The sequence below is a fragment of the Babylonia areolata genome, chromosome 25 (assembly GCF_041734735.1).
Source record: "Babylonia areolata isolate BAREFJ2019XMU chromosome 25, ASM4173473v1, whole genome shotgun sequence".
In the NCBI taxonomy this organism is placed as follows: domain Eukaryota; kingdom Metazoa; phylum Mollusca; class Gastropoda; order Neogastropoda; family Buccinidae; genus Babylonia; species Babylonia areolata.
Window position 1 is genome coordinate 5,917,461 of NC_134900.1, and position 18,016 is coordinate 5,935,476.

The 18,016-nt window shown below is 45.6% G+C and overlaps 1 protein-coding gene across 6 annotated transcripts in view; it reads right to left on the reverse strand.

The window, feature by feature from the left end:
- LOC143299801 (uncharacterized) overlaps nt 1-18,016 on the reverse strand; it is a 76,587-nt gene that overhangs the window by 15,962 nt on the left and 42,609 nt on the right. For all 6 annotated transcript variants that reach the window (XR_013057568.1, XM_076613247.1, XM_076613245.1 and 3 more), the window contains 10 exons: nt 17,837-17,987; nt 15,880-16,014; nt 13,884-14,072; nt 12,287-12,394; nt 10,164-10,292; nt 8,370-8,570; nt 6,435-6,539; nt 3,853-3,960; nt 2,247-2,347; nt 473-539 (listed from right to left, as the gene is read on the reverse strand). Coding sequence is in view for 5 of the 6 variants with exons in the window: in XM_076613247.1 (XP_076469362.1) it covers nt 473-539; nt 2,247-2,347; nt 3,853-3,960; nt 6,435-6,539; nt 8,370-8,570; nt 10,164-10,292; nt 12,287-12,394; nt 13,884-14,072; nt 15,880-16,014; nt 17,837-17,987 (1,294 nt within the window). In the remaining variant the exon portion in view is untranslated. The remainder of the gene's footprint in view (nt 1-472; nt 540-2,246; nt 2,348-3,852; nt 3,961-6,434; nt 6,540-8,369; nt 8,571-10,163; nt 10,293-12,286; nt 12,395-13,883; nt 14,073-15,879; nt 16,015-17,836; nt 17,988-18,016) is intronic.

The window sequence follows — 18,016 nt, forward strand, 5'->3', positions numbered from 1 at the left end:
TTTGAAATCTTTTCATTCGTAACAGCAATTGTGGACCAGCTTATATGGATCAGTCAGCACACCTGAAACCAAAAGTGATGTGTGTGTGTGCTTGTCTGCGTTATATATGCATGAATATTTTTTATTGTCAATGTCCTCATCTCCCTGTCTAGGTGGGGTGAATGTCAGTCTGCATTATCATCAATTTTATCATCAATAATACTATCATCCTTATCTTTATCATCAATGTGTCCTCCACAGGTGATGCAGAAGCCCACCATTCATTTAGCAAAACATAATTAGAACTAGTTGACACAACCACCACATCACAGCCTGAACAGCCCATGAGCCTTGTGTGAAGATGAGCCAAGATTTTGTTTTGAAACATTGTACATACTGACATGTATATTCCTTACAGGAGAAAAAAAAAACGGATGGTACATTACCGACAAAACACCACAACAAACAATGACAGTGAACTCTGTGCACTGACCTCTCGACACAGTGTGGACAGTGTCTGGTCCCCCAGTGACGCCCTTCTGTCTCCACACAGCGCCAGACTGAAAATAATGTTGAAGCTGCTGACTTCATGGAAACACAAGGGAAGAGTGCAACAGAGTGAGTGAGCGAGTGTGTGTGTGTGTGACAGTGTGAGTGTGTGTGTGTGTGTGTGTGTGTGTGTTTGTGTGTGTGTGTGTGACAGTGTGTGTGTGTGTGTGTGTGAGACAGTGTGAGTGTGTGGTATGTGTGTGTGTGTGTGTGTGTGTGTGTGTGTGTGTGAGTGTGTGTGACAGTGTGTGTGTGTGTGTGTGTGTGTGTGTGTGTGTGTGTGTGACAGTGTGTGTGTGTGTGTGTGTGTGTGTGTGTGTGTGTGTGTGTGTGTGTGTGTGTGTGTGTGTGTGTGTGTGTGTGTGTGTGTGTGTGTGTGTGTGTGTGAGTGTGTGTGTGTCAGTGAGAGTACTTAAGAAAAGGGACACTCTGCCTGGGACTTTGTGAATGTGCAGCCAAATGAAGCTGAGTCTGTTCTGTATATCGACTGGGACGAAGTTGTATGACTGTTGAAAAAAGACGAGACTCAGAAGGGATGGCAGCGACCTGAATGAGCGTGGTCAGTTGTTTCCAACATCGAAATTGCCAATTTTATTTGAAGAACTAGGGCTAAAACAACCGTCCAGTTGATGCACAACCGCTGAGAACCACATGCTGCTTTTTTCCCCTTTTTTTTATTTATTTTATTTTATTTTAAACTAAGATGCAAATTTTGATGTTTTTTTTCTTTCATTTCCTCACCATTTTCTTCCTTTTTTTTTCCCTAGTAACTTTTGGCTTCATACAATTTGCTGAATATCATGCACTACTTGTAAATATTTGGTTCAGACAATGGTGCATCAATACAGGACACTGCCATTCGTGTTCTGTTATTTTTTGTGAAAATGTTTTTGAGAAAAACATGCATACAAAAAGAAGCAACACAAAGCAAAACACAACAAACAATATTTCCATTTCACAGTTTGCTTTCCTATAATTTAGATAAAATTCTAAAAATATATATATGATAGTCAGTCATGTCCGACTATGACCATCAGAAAAGCAGAGGAGGCAACTGCTCTTCCGATTATTTGGGCTTGAATTTGATTATAGTGGAGAGTGTCTTGCCCAAGTACATCCCCACTCTCTCGGCCAAGAGGGTTTTAGGACAGTCAGCACTGGGATGGTTCCCAAAGGCAAACTAGCCCACAAGGCTGCAGCACTAAGAGCCAGTGCAATTTTACCTCTTAGTTTGAGTCATAGTCCTTCACAAAAGACTAAGCTGTAAATGATTTCCCAATGACAGGAGAAACCATTGATAATACAGCTCTCACTTTGCTGTTGGCCCAAATGTAAACTTATGTCAATCTGTGATATACTAAAATCACTTACAGTATGTTTTCAGACGAAAGCAAGCACAGAAAGGTGCATGCACCAGAGGGTTTTAACCCTTTCATCGCCAGTCAATTTACAGTGCAAAATTTCCTTGTGCTACAACCACAGAAAAGACGGTGTCTACTCTAAAAATAGCTGTCATGTGTAGAAAATTGGGCCTATCCTACCACTGAAAATTAAGAGCATTAGGTTCACAGACAACTGACCCATGATCTGGTCGCATTTCAGTGGCATGGGTGCTCTAAACTTTTGCACACCTCCTTCCTTTCAACAGAAACACTATGGCCCGACTAAAAATAAAAAAGGAGGAAAATACCCCCCAGTGAAGAAGTGTAAGGACTCACTTGAGATGGGAAGAAATGACCTGAGTACTGAGGTCTGCCATGGAATCAGCAGGGAGGTGGTGACGGGCCTTGGTCAGGGCCAGCAGTTTGTAGCACAGTGCCTGCACCATGCACACACACACACTGCTCAGGTTCCCACACACTGGACCCAACACAATTCCATACTTTTTCGATACCTTTTCCCGATCACAAGGAAAATTCTGCCAAACACAAAGCCAAATCTAACAAATACAAAACATTTGTCTGCTTCACTGCAAATGAAAAGAGGTCGGTGAATATCCTGGTAATGTTTAATTTTCATCATGTTTTGCTTTTTGACTCTTTGTTTTCATAGCAATGGTATTGGTCAAAAGCTTTCTTAAAATTCCATACCCCCTGAAAGGCAAAACCTAATTTTCTGACTTTTTACAGTCCTGAAAAAGACATTTCCAAAAATCAATAACCATGTACTTCTGTGATCAGTCCTCATTATTTAGTGGAGTGATGGCCTAGAGGTAACACGTCCGCCTAGGAAGCGAGAGAATCTGAGCGCGCTGGTTTGAATCACGGCTCAGCTGCCGATATTTTCTCCCCCTCCACTAGACTTTGAGTGGTGGTCTGGACGCTAGTCATTCGGATGAGACAATAAACCGAGGTCCTGTGTGCAGCATGCACTTAGCGCACGTAAAAGAACCCACGGCAACAAAAGGGTTGTTCCTGGCAAAATTCTGCAGAAAAATCCACTTCGATAGGAAAAACACATAAAACTGCACACAGGAAAAAATACAAAAAAAAACGGGTGGCGCTGTAGTGTAGCGACGCGCTCTCACTGGGGAGAGCAGCCCGAATTTCACACAGAGAAATCTGTTGTGATAAAAAGAAATACAAATACAAAATATATTTAACACTGAAAAGAAAAAAAGGCTTCCAACTGATTCACAGTCTGTATCAAAAACTCTTTTCAGGAATTTCCTCCCTACCTCAGATCTTGTACCATGGACTATGAAGCATCTTGACTGCCTTATATGTCAGATGACAAGAAAGTGTCCAGGTCTCAGATCTTCAGGTGTTTGCAGGTACATTACTCACACTCCAAACACAAGTTTAACACGCAGTCAAGCATGTTATGTATACTGCTGAGTTGAAAGCTCTAGAAATACCCCCCCCCCCCAAAAAAAAAAGTTCCACTCCAAGCTAACTATGCTGGCAGGACTACTGTTATTTAGAGTACACCAGCAAGAGATTGACCAAGGCTTCCTTCCCTCTGACGTCTATTCTCCTCCATCCAGTGAGGTGAAGAAGGCCACACTGGTTGTGACGCCACTGACACAACCAACCAACCAACACACACACTAAATAAAGTGAAAAACACAATGCAGCTACTAGACTCACAAATAATCCACCATCACCACATACCTGTACAACCAAAACAATCATTTGTCTCAACTTTCTTTTTCTTTTTTCATAACCACACTTTTAAATTCATGGTCTCTTTTCTTCCCTGGATTTTACTTGACTATGATATACACTCGTGCTTCTTGTGCTGCAATAATGTTTCCTGGAAATGATGCAGATGTCGACAACAGTCACGTGGACGTGAACACACAGAGGGTCAAGCACCACCCACCTGGCCGTGTCTGTTGTCCAGCATACACAGGTGTGCGGCTGTCAGGTAATCGCCCAGGTCCACGCAGTGCTGCTGAACCACCGTGCTGTCCATCAGGTCTCCCAGGTGCTGCACAGGTGACAACACTGCTTGTGTTGTGTTGTGTTGTGTTGTGTTGGATTTTATTGTAGTGCAAATCCCCCCAAAATGGAGTATGGCTGCCTATATGGCAGGGTAAAAACAGTCATACACATAAAAAGCCCACTCATGTAAATACGAGTGAACATGGGAATTGCAGTCCGTGAACGACGAAGAAGAATACTGCATTGTATTGTACTGTATTATATTGCATTGTATTGCACTGCATTGCATTGTATTGTATTATATTTCATTGCACTGTTTTTTGGTTTTTTAATCACACTAAATTTCCTTGAGCAGCCCCACCTTTTCCATTCCTGTCTGAAAGAGTATTTGTTTCACTACAAAAGAGGATTTTCTTTTTTCCTTTTTTTTTTTCAAACACAATTTTGTCAGGGTCAACCCTTTTGTGGCCGTGGGTTCTTTCATGTGCACTTGGTACATGCTGCACATGAACCCTTGGTCTATCATCCCGTCCAAAAGACTAGCACCCAGACCAACACTCAGTCCAGTAGAGGGGGGAAGAACAAAATCCTGGTCCATACAGAGGACTGGAACCCGTGGACACTTGCTTCTTAATCATGCGCATTACCCGTGGGCCACGGCTCCACCACTACTATAGGCCACACGTTACCAGTGGGCCACGGCTCCACCACTACTACAGGTCATACGTTACCAGTGGGCCACGGCTCCACCACTACTACAGGCCATACATTACCAGTGGGCCACGGCTCCACCACTACTATAGGCCATACGTTACCAGTGGGCCACGGCTCCACCACTACTACAGGTCATATGTTACCAGTGGGCCACAGCTCCACCACTACTACAGGTCATACATTACCAGTGGGCCACGGCTCCACCACTACTACAGGCCATACGTTACCAGTGGGCCATGGCTCCACCACTACTACAGGTCATACATTACCAGTGGCCCACGGCTCCACCACTACTACAGGCCATACGTTACCAGTGGGCCACGGCTCCACCATTCCTACAAGTATATACGTTACCAGTGGGCCACGGCTCCACCACTACTATAGGCCACACGTTACCAGTGGGCCACGGCTCCACCACTACTATAGGCCATACGTTACCAGTGGGCCACGGCTCCACCACTACTACAGGCCATACGTTACCAGTGGGCCACGGCTCCACCACTACTACAGGCCATACGTTACCAGTGGGCCACGGCTCCACCACTACTACAGGTCATATGTTAACAGTGGGCCACGGCTCCACCACTACTACAGGCCACACGTTACCAGTGGGCCACGGCTCCACCACTACTACAGGTCATATGTTACCAGTGGGCCACGGCTCCACCACTACTACAGGCATACTTTACCAGTGGGCGACGGCTCCACACTACTACGGTCATATGTTACCAGTGGGCCACGGCTCCACCCACTACAATAGCAACCTCCACCACTACTACAGGCCACACGTTACCAGTGGGCCACGGCTCCACCACTACTATAGGCCATACGTTCCTTTACACACAAAGCTTCACTTTTTCACTTAACGGTGAATCAGTCAAAAAGAACAAGCACCCACCATCCTACAAACAGTCCAGTGAAAAAATCCTAACCTACATTTCTCGCTTATTCTGTGAGTATATCAACAAACATGACAAAGGGCTCTGTTCAATGCGGGCACTGAACCCAGCTATGAAAGGGTACCGGACTTCAGTCATGATGTTATAACTCTAGGGAGAGCTGGACAGTACAACATCTTCAGAGAAGAAGCCCCCCCTCAGTCAAGTGTTTCGACCCTTAACTCCTTACACTCTAAGGGGGCCAGGCCACACCCAGGTCATGACTCCTGGATGCCCTTGTATTGCCGCCTTCTGGCAATACAACGGCATCCAGGATTCATGACCTGGAAGGTTAAAGCGGCAGGAGAAGACTGGGCCCCTGCCTTCCAATGCTGAACCTTGGGACACAGTGAATGTGAAACCACTGCCCTGGCTGGTAAAGGCAAAAGGATCTTTCACATTTTAACTGTACACACTACAAAGCACCACCACAGAGAACCAACAGCAGTGCAGGGTCTACTTTGGTGGGCGGCCTCCTGGTAATGTGATGCATTTCCCTGTGGACTGCTGGTGCTGGGACCGTGGCAGAATGAGTCTGAGTGCGGCAAGGACTGAGTGAGTGAGGCCACTGAACATCGGCACCGCTCACCTTATACAGGTAAATGGGATGTAAAGGGCGGGGGGCTGGCGGGGAGTGGAAGGGTAGCGGTGGAGATGGGGAAAGGGGAATGGTTGGGTTTATGCTCATTTTTCTGATCAATGCACAGTGTTGCAACTTATCACTCCCTGTTCTCAAGTCACCCTGACCACTACCAGAAAACCCTAAGTAATGGGTGTGCTGTCCTCCATATGCAAAACATGTCTACACTGTCAATGACTCTGAACAGCCACACCCCCTTCCAACACACACACACACACACTGACAAACCTTCACCAGGAGAGTGATGACGTTGGTATGGTAAGGGAGATCACTAGGGCAGACTGACAGAAGACTGGGCAACGGGAAGTTGTCTCCTCCACCACCCTCCTCCACCTGCATGCAAAACGCAATCAGCCCTTCACATCATCTGTCATCTGAAGTGAACAGCTAACAAAAGTCATAAGCAGCAGTACACAACTTGATGACAGATCACAGTTGCTGGTGCACTGCATTTTGTTTTAACTCTTTCCATACTAACGGCGAAAGAGACGACGTCAACAGCGTTTCAACCCAATTACCATCATCAAAATATTGCAAGCGGAAGGCTCTTATACTGAAGACGTGAACGTTGACAAAGAATACCACAATTCTGACGACGGAAGCTAAAGGTTGGGTCATTCAGACACCCACTGGACATCTGAGGGGTCTGTGTAGAGGAGAAGAGATGACTGGCCGTACTGAGTGAGTTAAGAGTCATTTAACTTATACAAAACAATGTTATTTCATAGATTATCAAATGTTGCATTTTGTTTCAAGAGTCATCTAACTTATACAAAACAGAATGTTATTTCTCAGAGTATCAAACACTGCAGTAACACACTGTTCCTGACCATGACTTTTCTGTTGGTTTTTACTGCCATGCAATTTTCTCTTGGGAACTGTGACAAACAAATAATATGTTATTCACGCAACATTCAAACAATGAATTAATTATTCATGCCACATCCATGACCAACTGTGTACTACTCACACACCTAAGGTCGCTTTCTTCTCTTCTTCTTCTGCGTTCACTCGTATGCACACGAGTGGGCTTTTACGTGTATGACCGTTTTTACCCCGCCATGTAGGCAGCCATACTCCGTTTTCAGGGGTGTGCATGCTGGGTATGTTCTTGTTTCCATAACCCACCGAACGCTGACATGGATTACAGGATCTTTAACGTGCATATTTGATCTTCTGCTTGCATATACACATGAAGGGGGTTCAGGCACTAGCAAGTCTGCACATATGTTGACCTGGGAGATCGGAAAAATCTCCACCCTTTACCCACCAGGCGCCATCACTGTGATTCGAACCCGGGACCCTCAGATTGACAGTCCAATGCTTTAACCACTCGGCTATTGCGCCCGTCGGTCGCTTTAAATATAACAGAAGAAAAAAAAAAAAGCACCACCAAATGATTTACATGGAATGAAATAAAACTGTTTCCTTTCTTGACAGATACTTATAGATACTTTCACTATGTGCAGGGGTCTGGTCTTTCCACTTATCATTTCACCACCACAGACTTTTTACAATTTATAAACAAGAAAATCAGAATAAAATTAGGCCATCTCCAAAGTGCTACACAGTTCCTGCCCACCTGTGTAATGTCAGAGAGTTTTACACCTAGCATCGTCATCCTCCTCCTCATTCATCATCAATATACAATTAAAAAATGTCCCAAATTATGTGGCCTTTCATGCCCTGCTCTAAAGGTGACCTGTTTCAGTCCCCCTTCACTTCCATGCTTGTTGCGGTGAGTGTTGTTGAAGACTTCAGTGTCAGCTGATTCATGGGGGACTGTAGTTGGGGGGGATGTGGTTGTAGTCTCCACTCTGGATGGAGGGGGCGGTGCTCACTCAGTCTGGATCTGAGCCCAAATGTTCGTAATCAGTAAGGTGATTAGCAGGTGATATCTCACATATGTAAAATCAGATGTGAGTGAGAACAGGAACAAATGAACACCACCAAAGTGACTCAGCAACAGTGCAGGGTCTCCTCTGATGTGTGGCCTCCTGGCAGCCTACCACTGATAGTTCCCTGTGGACTGCCGACACTGAAGCTGTGGCCGACAAATCCCGATGTGGCCATGTATGGAGGACTCGGAACGAGTGGTGTGGGAGTAATGCCACTGAAACGGTGCAGAAGATGGGGCAGCCAAAAACGAGGTATTCCACCTACCCACTGTAACGTCTGTACGGCAGCAGAGGGGAGCTGTGGGGATCCGGATCCCCAGCGTGAGTGAGCGAGGGGGTTGATGGGAGGCAATCCCCGGTGCGTGGTGGGGACACAGACCTCCAACATGCTGAGGGACGACTGGGGCTTGTGCTGCAAGGGGCCGCCACCGCCGCCTGGCTTGGAGACGTCTGGTGTCAGTCCCAGCTGATACACACACACACACACACACAAACATACATACACAAACCACATAAACAGAGCACACAAATACACATACAAATATACACAAATAAATTATCATACTTAGTTCTGTGCATATATTATATATTTTCACATGTCTCTCTTTTCTCTTGTGTGTGGAGCTCGTGTACGTTTGTGTGTGTGTGTGTGTGTGTGTGTGTGCTGTGTTGTTGTGTGTGTGTGTGCTGTGTTGTTGTGTGTGTGTGTGTGTGTGTGTGTGTGTACGTTTGTGTTTGTGTGTGTGTGTGTGTACGTTTGTGTTTGTGTGTGTGTGTGTGTGTGTGTGTACGTGTGTGTGTGTGTGTGTGTGTGTGTGTGTGTCGGGGCTCATATACGTTTATGTGTATTTGTTTGTGCTTTCATATCTGCGAAACTGCATGTTTGTTGCATATCTGTTATGCATGTATGTGTGTGTGTGTGTGTGCATGTGTGTGTGTGTGCGATTCAAATGAGATGATGAATCGAGGTCCCGTCTGCAGCATGCACTTGGCACACTGAAAAAAGAACCCATGGCAATAAAGGGTTGTCTTCTGGCAAAATTCTGCAAAAGAAATCCACTCTGATAGGTACACAAATATATATGCATACACTCAAGGCATGACAAAGCGTGTTGGATTACGCTGCTGGTCAGACATCTGCTTAGCAGATGTGGTGTTGCGTATCTGGATTAGTCTGAATGCAGTGACGCCTCTTTGAGCAACTGATACTGGTACTGGTACTGATACTGGTACTGATACTGGTACTGGTACTGATGCTGGTACTGATACTGGTGTGTCCACCAGTCAGGGCTGGACGGCACAGAGGATATAACAAACAAGAAGTGACTAGGGTTCAAACACGTTTTTCCAGACTTTTTTTTTCTTTTTTTTAATCCAATAACTTTTCCACGACTTTGTAAATTTCAAGAACAGTATACTAGTAAAATATCAACATCTAACTCTGATAATCATTGTCAGAATATGTTGTAGCAAGTAAACAATGCAGTGTGATTGGCTATTGTTTTCTAAACAGTCAACAGTGTGCACATTATTTCATTGTCACCCCACCCCTCTCATTCTCTCCATCGATTTGGAGAAGACAGTTTAAATATTTACTGACACAAAAGCAAAATTATATACGACAGATTTTGAAAAATCTTTGACTTTTCCTGTTTTTTTTGTGTGGTTTTTTTCACATTCTCTCAATCTGTTTGGAGAAAACAGTTTAAGATTTTACTGACACAAAATTAAAATTATGGATGACAGATTTAGAAAAATCCATTACTGCACTGTTCTTCCACCTTCCCATGACTTCTCGAGGTTTCCATGACTTCTCGAGGTTCCCAGGACTTCTCGAGGTTTCCAGGACTTGTGGAAGCCCTGGAGCCAGTCGCACTGCTTGGATGGAAGAGCCTGGTATGGTCATAACCCAGCTACTAACTGTATGTCGTATGGAACTGACCAATGGCGCAGTTCGGTCAACGTAGGCATTTAGTCACGTGTAAACTGTCAAAATGTTTGAACCAAGCGATACAACTGTTTCCTGAAGAACAAAACAGGGAAGAAAGAAAAAGCAAACCTGTCCAGAGTCGTTCTTCCCCCAGACCCACACAGTGAAGTCCGAGTCCAGAGCAATGTTGAACTCTGCCCCCGTACTGAGGTGGATGACGTGCTGGTCATTGATGCGTGTCAGCATCTTGGGTATACGCTGTGAAACAAAGGGGTACACTGTCAGACAAAGGGGCACATGCTGTCAGACACATAGGTATAATGTCAAACACTTGGGTATCAGCTGTCAGACATTGGTACACTCTGTCAGACAGACACATGGTTACAGGTTGTCCGTCACATGGGTACAGGCTGTCAGACACAGACACATGGGTACAGGCTGTCAGACACATGGGTACAGGCTGTCAGTCACATGGGTACAGGCTGTCAGACACAAGGTACAGGCTGTCAGTCACATGGGTACAGGCTGTCAGTCACATGGGTACAGGCTGTCAGACACAGACACATGGGCACACTCTGTCAGACACATGGGTACACTCTGTCAAACACATGGGTACAGGCTATCAGTCACATGGGTACAGGCTATCAGTCACATGGGTACACTCTGTCAGACACATGGGTACACTCTGTCAGACACATGGGTACACTCTGTCAGACACATGGGTACAGGCTGTCAGTCACATGGGTACACTGTCAGACACATGGGTACAGGCTGTCAGTCACATGGGTACACTGTCAGACACATGGGTACAGGCTGTCAGTCACATGGGTACACTGTCAGACACATGGGTACAGGCTGTCAGTCACATGGGTACAGGCTGTCAGTCACATGGGTACAGGCTGTCAGACACATGGGTATACTCTGTCAGACACATGGGTACAGGCTGTCAGTCACATGGGTACAGGCTGTCAGTCACATGGGTACATGGGTACAGGCTGTCAGTCACATGGATACATGGGTACAGGCTGTCAGTCACATGGGTATACTCTGTCAGACACATGGGTACAGGCTGTCAGTCACATGGGTACAGGCTGTCAGACACATGGGTACAGGCTGTCAGACACAGACACATGGGTACAGGCTGTCAAACACATGGGTACACTCTGTCAGTCACATGGGTACAGGCTGTCAGACACATGGGTACAGGCTGTCAGACACATGGGTACAGGCTGTCAGACACAGACACATGGGTACAGGCTGTCAGTCACATGGGTACAGGCTGTCAGACACAGACACATGGGTACAGGCTGTCAGACACAGACACATGGGTACAGGCTGTCAGACACAGACACATGGGTACAGGCTGTCAAACACAGCCATCACAACAGTGACTATGGTGAGACAGGAAAGAAAAATGTGAAAGACATTCTGGGACACCAGAAAAGATCACTGTCACAAAGTATGGAGCGCATCATGACAAGTCACTGGACAGCGAAATGAAAACTTGTTACCTCTGTCACACAAAACTGCCATTCACATGTCAATAATAACCCCATACTTAAAATCTATCCTTTAATCTAACAACAACAACAACAAAAAAAAGAAAAAAAAGAAAAGAAAAAAAAGTAACCTACAAGCAAACAAAACAGAGCAATGAATAAAATCCACGCTCCTTCCTTCCCCCCACACAACACCAACCCTGTCCGCCTGCCAAGCACAAACGACAACTATCCAACACAGGATCAGTGTGAATCAACCTCTGCTCTTTTTTTCTCCACTCTCCCCCTCCTTTCTCTTTTTTCCTTTCCCTCTCACCACTCCCCACAGCCCCCACACAGGGAGGCCAGTGACCCAGTGACAGCCTAGAGGTAACGTGTCCGCCTAGAAAGCGAGAGAATCTGAACGGGGTTCGAATCACGGCTCAGCCGCTGATATTTCTCCCCCTCCACTAGACCTTGAGTGGTGGTCTGGACGCTAGTCATTCGGATGAGACGATAAACCGAGGTCCCGTGTGCAGCATGCACTTAGCGCACGTAAAAGAACCCACGGCAACAAAAGGGTTGTTTCTGGCAAAATTCTGTAGAAAAATCCGCTTCGATAGGAAAAACAAATAAAACTGCACGCAGAAAAAAATACCCAAAAATTGGGTGGTGCTGTAATGTAGTGATGCGCTCTCCCTGGGGAGAGCAGCCCGAATTTCACACAGAGAAATCTGTTGTGATAAAAAGAAACACAAATACAAATGCAAATACCTCATCCTGCCTGATGCCGGTGCCCAGCTGGTACTCCAGGTTACGCCCCCACACGTACACCTCCCCCTCCACCGTCAGCAGACAGGTGTGAAGGCTGCCACAGCTCACCTGGACACACGCACAGCCGCCGCACACGGTCACAGGACAGGAAAATAAAAATAACAAAGCAATCCATTACCACACAGGGTAGAGTAATTCATCTGGAAACTGTGACCATCTCTTACAAGTGAAGATATTTATTTTCTCTTGTTGATCTTCTCCATGGAAACTGATTGATTGATTGATTGATATGGACAGTGCCCCCTTTCCTCTGTCTACCCGTTGGCCTGTATCTCACTCACTGTGACATTTATTACCACCAAAAAAACAGAACAAAACAAAAACAACAAAACCACATCTGATGTCTTCTTGCCACCTTTAAAGATGTACTGTTTATTCTTTCTTTGGAATATGCTTGTCTGTACCTCTTACTTTGTCATATATCATCACAAACAATCAAACAAAAAAATCTGATGCTCTGACATCACTGAAAGACGCACAATTATTGTTTCTTTGGAATATGCTTGTCTGTATCTGTCTCACTTTGTCATATATCATCACAAGAAACCCATCTGATGCCTTGTTAATATCACTGAAAGATGTAGTTATTGTTTCTTCAGAACATCTTACCTCCAGTGAACACACCATCCATCTGGCATGAAACGGCTGATTGAACAATACACGGATACTTCTCTGTACTATCCCAGTCAAACTTCACAGGATGAATTCCACCCAAAATGGAAGGGTTGGCAGGTCTGCATAGACCAGTCAGCACCACCAACTAATGCCAACAACACACTGCCTACCTGAACTGCCCGTTAAATTCTTAAAGTGATGGAGATTAACTCTTTCCGGACAAAGGAATGCTCACGCATTCCTACACAAAACGTATTCGGTTTCGGACGAAGGAATGGAATAGCATTCTCCGAAAGTAAAATTCCATCATGTGCTGTACACGTGAGTTTGTGATTAGCCAAGCAGAGTGCGCTATTCTGGGTCACTCCACAATCGAATGGTATGATTGGTCAGCCTGGGATGTGTGGCCTGTCTCGCACACACGCTGGCAAAGTCACTGACCGGTCGTCTGCTCGCGTGCCAGCCTGTTAGCAAAGCGGCCTCTTCTCAGAATGTTGTGAAGCGAACAAGGCAGTGACGGCAATGTTTTAGGGTTGCCGAAGTACTTGAAATGCTACAAACTGAAGGGTCGGACATTGAAGAGGTGGATGATGACGAAGAAGAAAGCGAATTTAATGCAGAAAGCGAGCATGGGTATGGTGATTCGGGGTGAAAAATTGGCAGTATTTTCTACATATGGCAAAACTGTAAAAATAAGATGAGAAATTTGATTTTTTTTAAATATGTAATAGCTCAATATGTAATAAACCAGTTCTGAAAGTTTCATTTTCTTACACAGTATTTTGTATTTTTTGTAATTTTTTTCCAAACCCCTACAAATGGGCTGTCTGTGGGGAAAAGCAAGGGAGAAAACTTGTCGTCCCGAGTGAGTTAAAATCAACCAGCAGACATCTTCCACATCCAGTGACAGACCCCAACACACCTGGACGACTCTGGAGCGGAGGTAGGTGGTGTCCACAGTTAGTGGCAGGTGGAACATCTCCATGCCGTCCCCCATGGGGGCGGACAGCTGTCCCATCTGCCGTGTCCGCCGCAGGGCGTTTGCCGCGTAGCGCAGGTTGTGGGGGTGACAGCCCCACGTGTACACACGGCCGCTGACTGTCGCTGCAACCTGTGTCACACGCACACACACACACACACAGGGCCGTGTTGCACACAGACATTATACACTTGTGTACAATGGCTACGCTCAAGAGTACATACCATCACACACACACACATACACACACACACACACACAAACACACCACAGTGTTGCATACAGTCACGTGTGTTGCACAGTCATCACTTGAATATAGTAATGACGGTGAAGTGTGGACACAATCACACACACACACACACACACAAAGGCACATCCACAAAGACACCCACAGACACAACACACACACACACACACACACACACAAAGGCACATCCACAAAGACACCCACACACACAACCACGTACACAAAGGCACATCCACAAAGACACCCACAGACACAACACACACACACACACACACACACACAAAGGCACATCCACAAAGACACCCACAGACACAACACACACACATACACACACACACAAAGGCACATCCACAAAGACACCCACACACACACACACACACACAAAGGCACATCCACAAAGACACCCACAGACACAACACACACACACACACACAAAGGCACATCCACAAAGACACCCACAGACACAACACACACACACACACAAAGGCACATCCACAAAGACACCCACAGACACAACACACAAATACACGAAACACTGTTGCACACAGTCAAGTGTGATGCACAGTCATCATGCATACAATAATGACGCACACACAAGTGTAAACACCATCACACTCACACAAAGGCACACATACAAAGACACATCCACTAAGACACACCCTAAAACAAACACACACACACACACACACGCACACACAAACACAAAAACAGACAAACAAAATATGCATACAAAAACAAGCATACAAAAATACCACTCAAAATCCCTCCCTTCCCTCATCCCCAGGTATTGTGAAAAAGTCTCACTTCAACTCTTTAAACACACACACACACACACACACCCACAAACCCTCCATTCCAAACATGTTTGTCAGTGTTTGTAGTAATAATGCAAGAAAAAGGAGGAGTTTGTATTATACTCCATGTTTGGTGTTTACATATACTGTACCATGTCAAACTGATGCAAACTAGGCCTATGGTTTGCTCTGTTTGGCCAAATTTCGCGCGGCTAACAGTGAAAAGACGCCCCTCTTAGTCTGGCCCGCTCTTAGCCAATCAAACGCCTCCAACAGCTATAAGCGCCTTCGTAGGATGGCAAACGAGGCATGGTACCGCGCGTAAGCACCCAGCGAACAATTCAATCCCCAACAGAGAAAGGAAAGACAGGATCGACTCAGAGGTAGAAAAATACGAAGAAATCGAGGGGACCGAGTCGAAACAAGTACATAGAATGTAAGCACAATATACATGCAAGCCGCATACAACAAAATAAGGCCAAATGAAAACGCTTAATAGCCAAAGAAAGCGTTAGACGAGACAGAGCGAAAACCTGACAAGATGGCGTGGAGAGCCTTGGCCAAACATAAATCACCACATCAAACCATTTGACAATACGACCACCGAAAACACTCAGTCAGAACTGGCATATCTTATAAATTTACAACTGTAAGAAACTCACAGCTGAAATCAAGCAAACTGCAGGTCTACCTACAGAACTTGCTGGGCATTTTGCATAAATAAAATGTTCTTGGTTTTGTTCTTGTTCATGTGCATGCATGCACATGTGCACACGCACACACACACACATGCACACACACACACACACACACACACACGCATGCACATACACACACAAAATCTAATCTAATCACACAGACAGAAAATCGCCACCACCACAACACGCATATGACTCACGTTGTGGAAGTACTTGGTGCCAATGACGGTGACCGGCTCACTGATGCCTCTGACCAAAACAGGCGAGGTTTGTTTCTGTGTGCTGCCAATGCCCAGCTGACCAAAGTAGCCACAGCCAAAGGACCATAACTCTCCCTGTCAACAACCCACAGCCAAAGGACCATAACTCTCCCTGTCAACAACCCACAGCCAAAGGACCATAACTCTCCCTGTCAACAACCCACAGCCAAAGGACCATAACTCTCCCTATCAACAACCCACAAAGGACCATAACTCTCCCTGTCAACAACCCACAGCCAAAGGACCATAACTCTCCCTGTCAACAACCCACAGCCAAAGGACCATAACTCTCCCTATCAACAACCCACAAAGGACCATAACTCTCCCTGTCAACAACCCACAGCCAAAGGACCATAACTCTCCCTGTCAACAACCCACAGCCAAAGGACCATAACTCTCCTTGTTGACAATCCTCCTTCCACCATCAACCTACATTAACCAGTGCCCAGTCATTCCTCAACCATTAACAATCTATCGATACCAAGTTGTTTTTTCAGTCACATGAATAACCAGTAATAACAATGTAAATAATTCGTAATTTATCATTTGTATACACTTCCAGTAAACTTCAAAGTCACCAAATGTTCACTCAGTCTCAACCACAAATTTCAGATCAGATATTGTCAACTCTATCCCATTAATCCGTTCACAAAATGTAAGCTTGCATCAATAGCTATGCAGTTATTCATCACAGACTGTAAAACAATTGTCAACAATGATTAGAATTTCTGCTATGTTACCCCCTTTTAATAATGTGACCCTCTTTTAATAAACTGAATCAACTGTCCAGAAAAACAACAACAAAAAAAACTATTTATGAATGTAACAGTAGAGTCAATCTCTGTATAATCACAAAACACAGCAAATGTATCAACAGCAATCACTGTCAATCACACAATCATACCTATCCATCCACAACCTCTCCAAGTCCAAGCCTCCATACACAATCACCCACCACTTTACAATCACAATATACCACAAAATCACCATCAGTGATCTTGTAAAATTACTGATCTGAATCATTAAATAGCTGTCAACAATCATGCCCATTTACTGTGTACACAGGTAAAATCGTCAATCACAGTCAATACACAATCACAAGCAATATCAAAACCAATGATGCACGCCCAATAGCAGCCATCAGGCGGCTCTACCCAGGTAGACAGCCTGTTCTGCAAACGACCCTAGTTTGTTAAAGCACTTAGAGCTTGGTCTCCGACCGAGGACAGGCACTATGTCAGTCTCCATATCAGAATCAATCTTTAACTTTGTCGCTTACGGGTGACGGGCGCCATAGCCGAATTGTTAAAGCGTTGGACTTTGATCTGAGGGTCCCGGGTTCGAATCACGGTGAGGGCGCCTGGTGGGTAAAGGGTGGAGATTTTTACGATCTCCCAGGTCAACATATGTGCAGACCTCCCAGTGCCTGAACTCCCTTCGTGTGTATACGCAAGCAGAAGATCAAATAAGCATGTTAAAGATCCTGTAATCCATGTCAGCGTTCAGTGGGTTATGGAAACAAGAACATACCCAGCATGCACACCCCCAAAAGCGGAGTATGGCTGCCTACATGGGGGGGTAAAAACCGTCATACAAGTAAAATGCCCACTCGCGTGAACGTGGGAGTTGCAGCCCATGAACGCAGAAGAAGAAGAAAAGAAGAAGTCGCTTACAGGCCAGCTGACCAAACAGGGCCATATCACATGGGTGACAGCCCCAGCTTCAGTTCTAGGCACTCATTAACTCAATGTCCAAGCCCCTCAATCCCTCATCAGCCAGTTTTAGGCACTCATTAACTCAATATCCAAGCCCCTCAATCCCTCATCAGCCAGTTTTAGGCACTCATTAACTCAATGTCCAAGCCCCTCAATCCCTCACCAGCCACTCACTGACTCACCAGCTCACTGAGGACCAGGCTGTGGCAGTAGCCGGCCGCCGCCCTGACGATGTTGCGTCCCACCAGACGCTGGATACACCTGGGTGACAGCTGGTCTTCGGGGTCGCCGTGACCCAGCTGGCCATGCACCCCCCACCCCCAGCTCCACACCCTGACAGACAGACAGACAGATAGGGCACA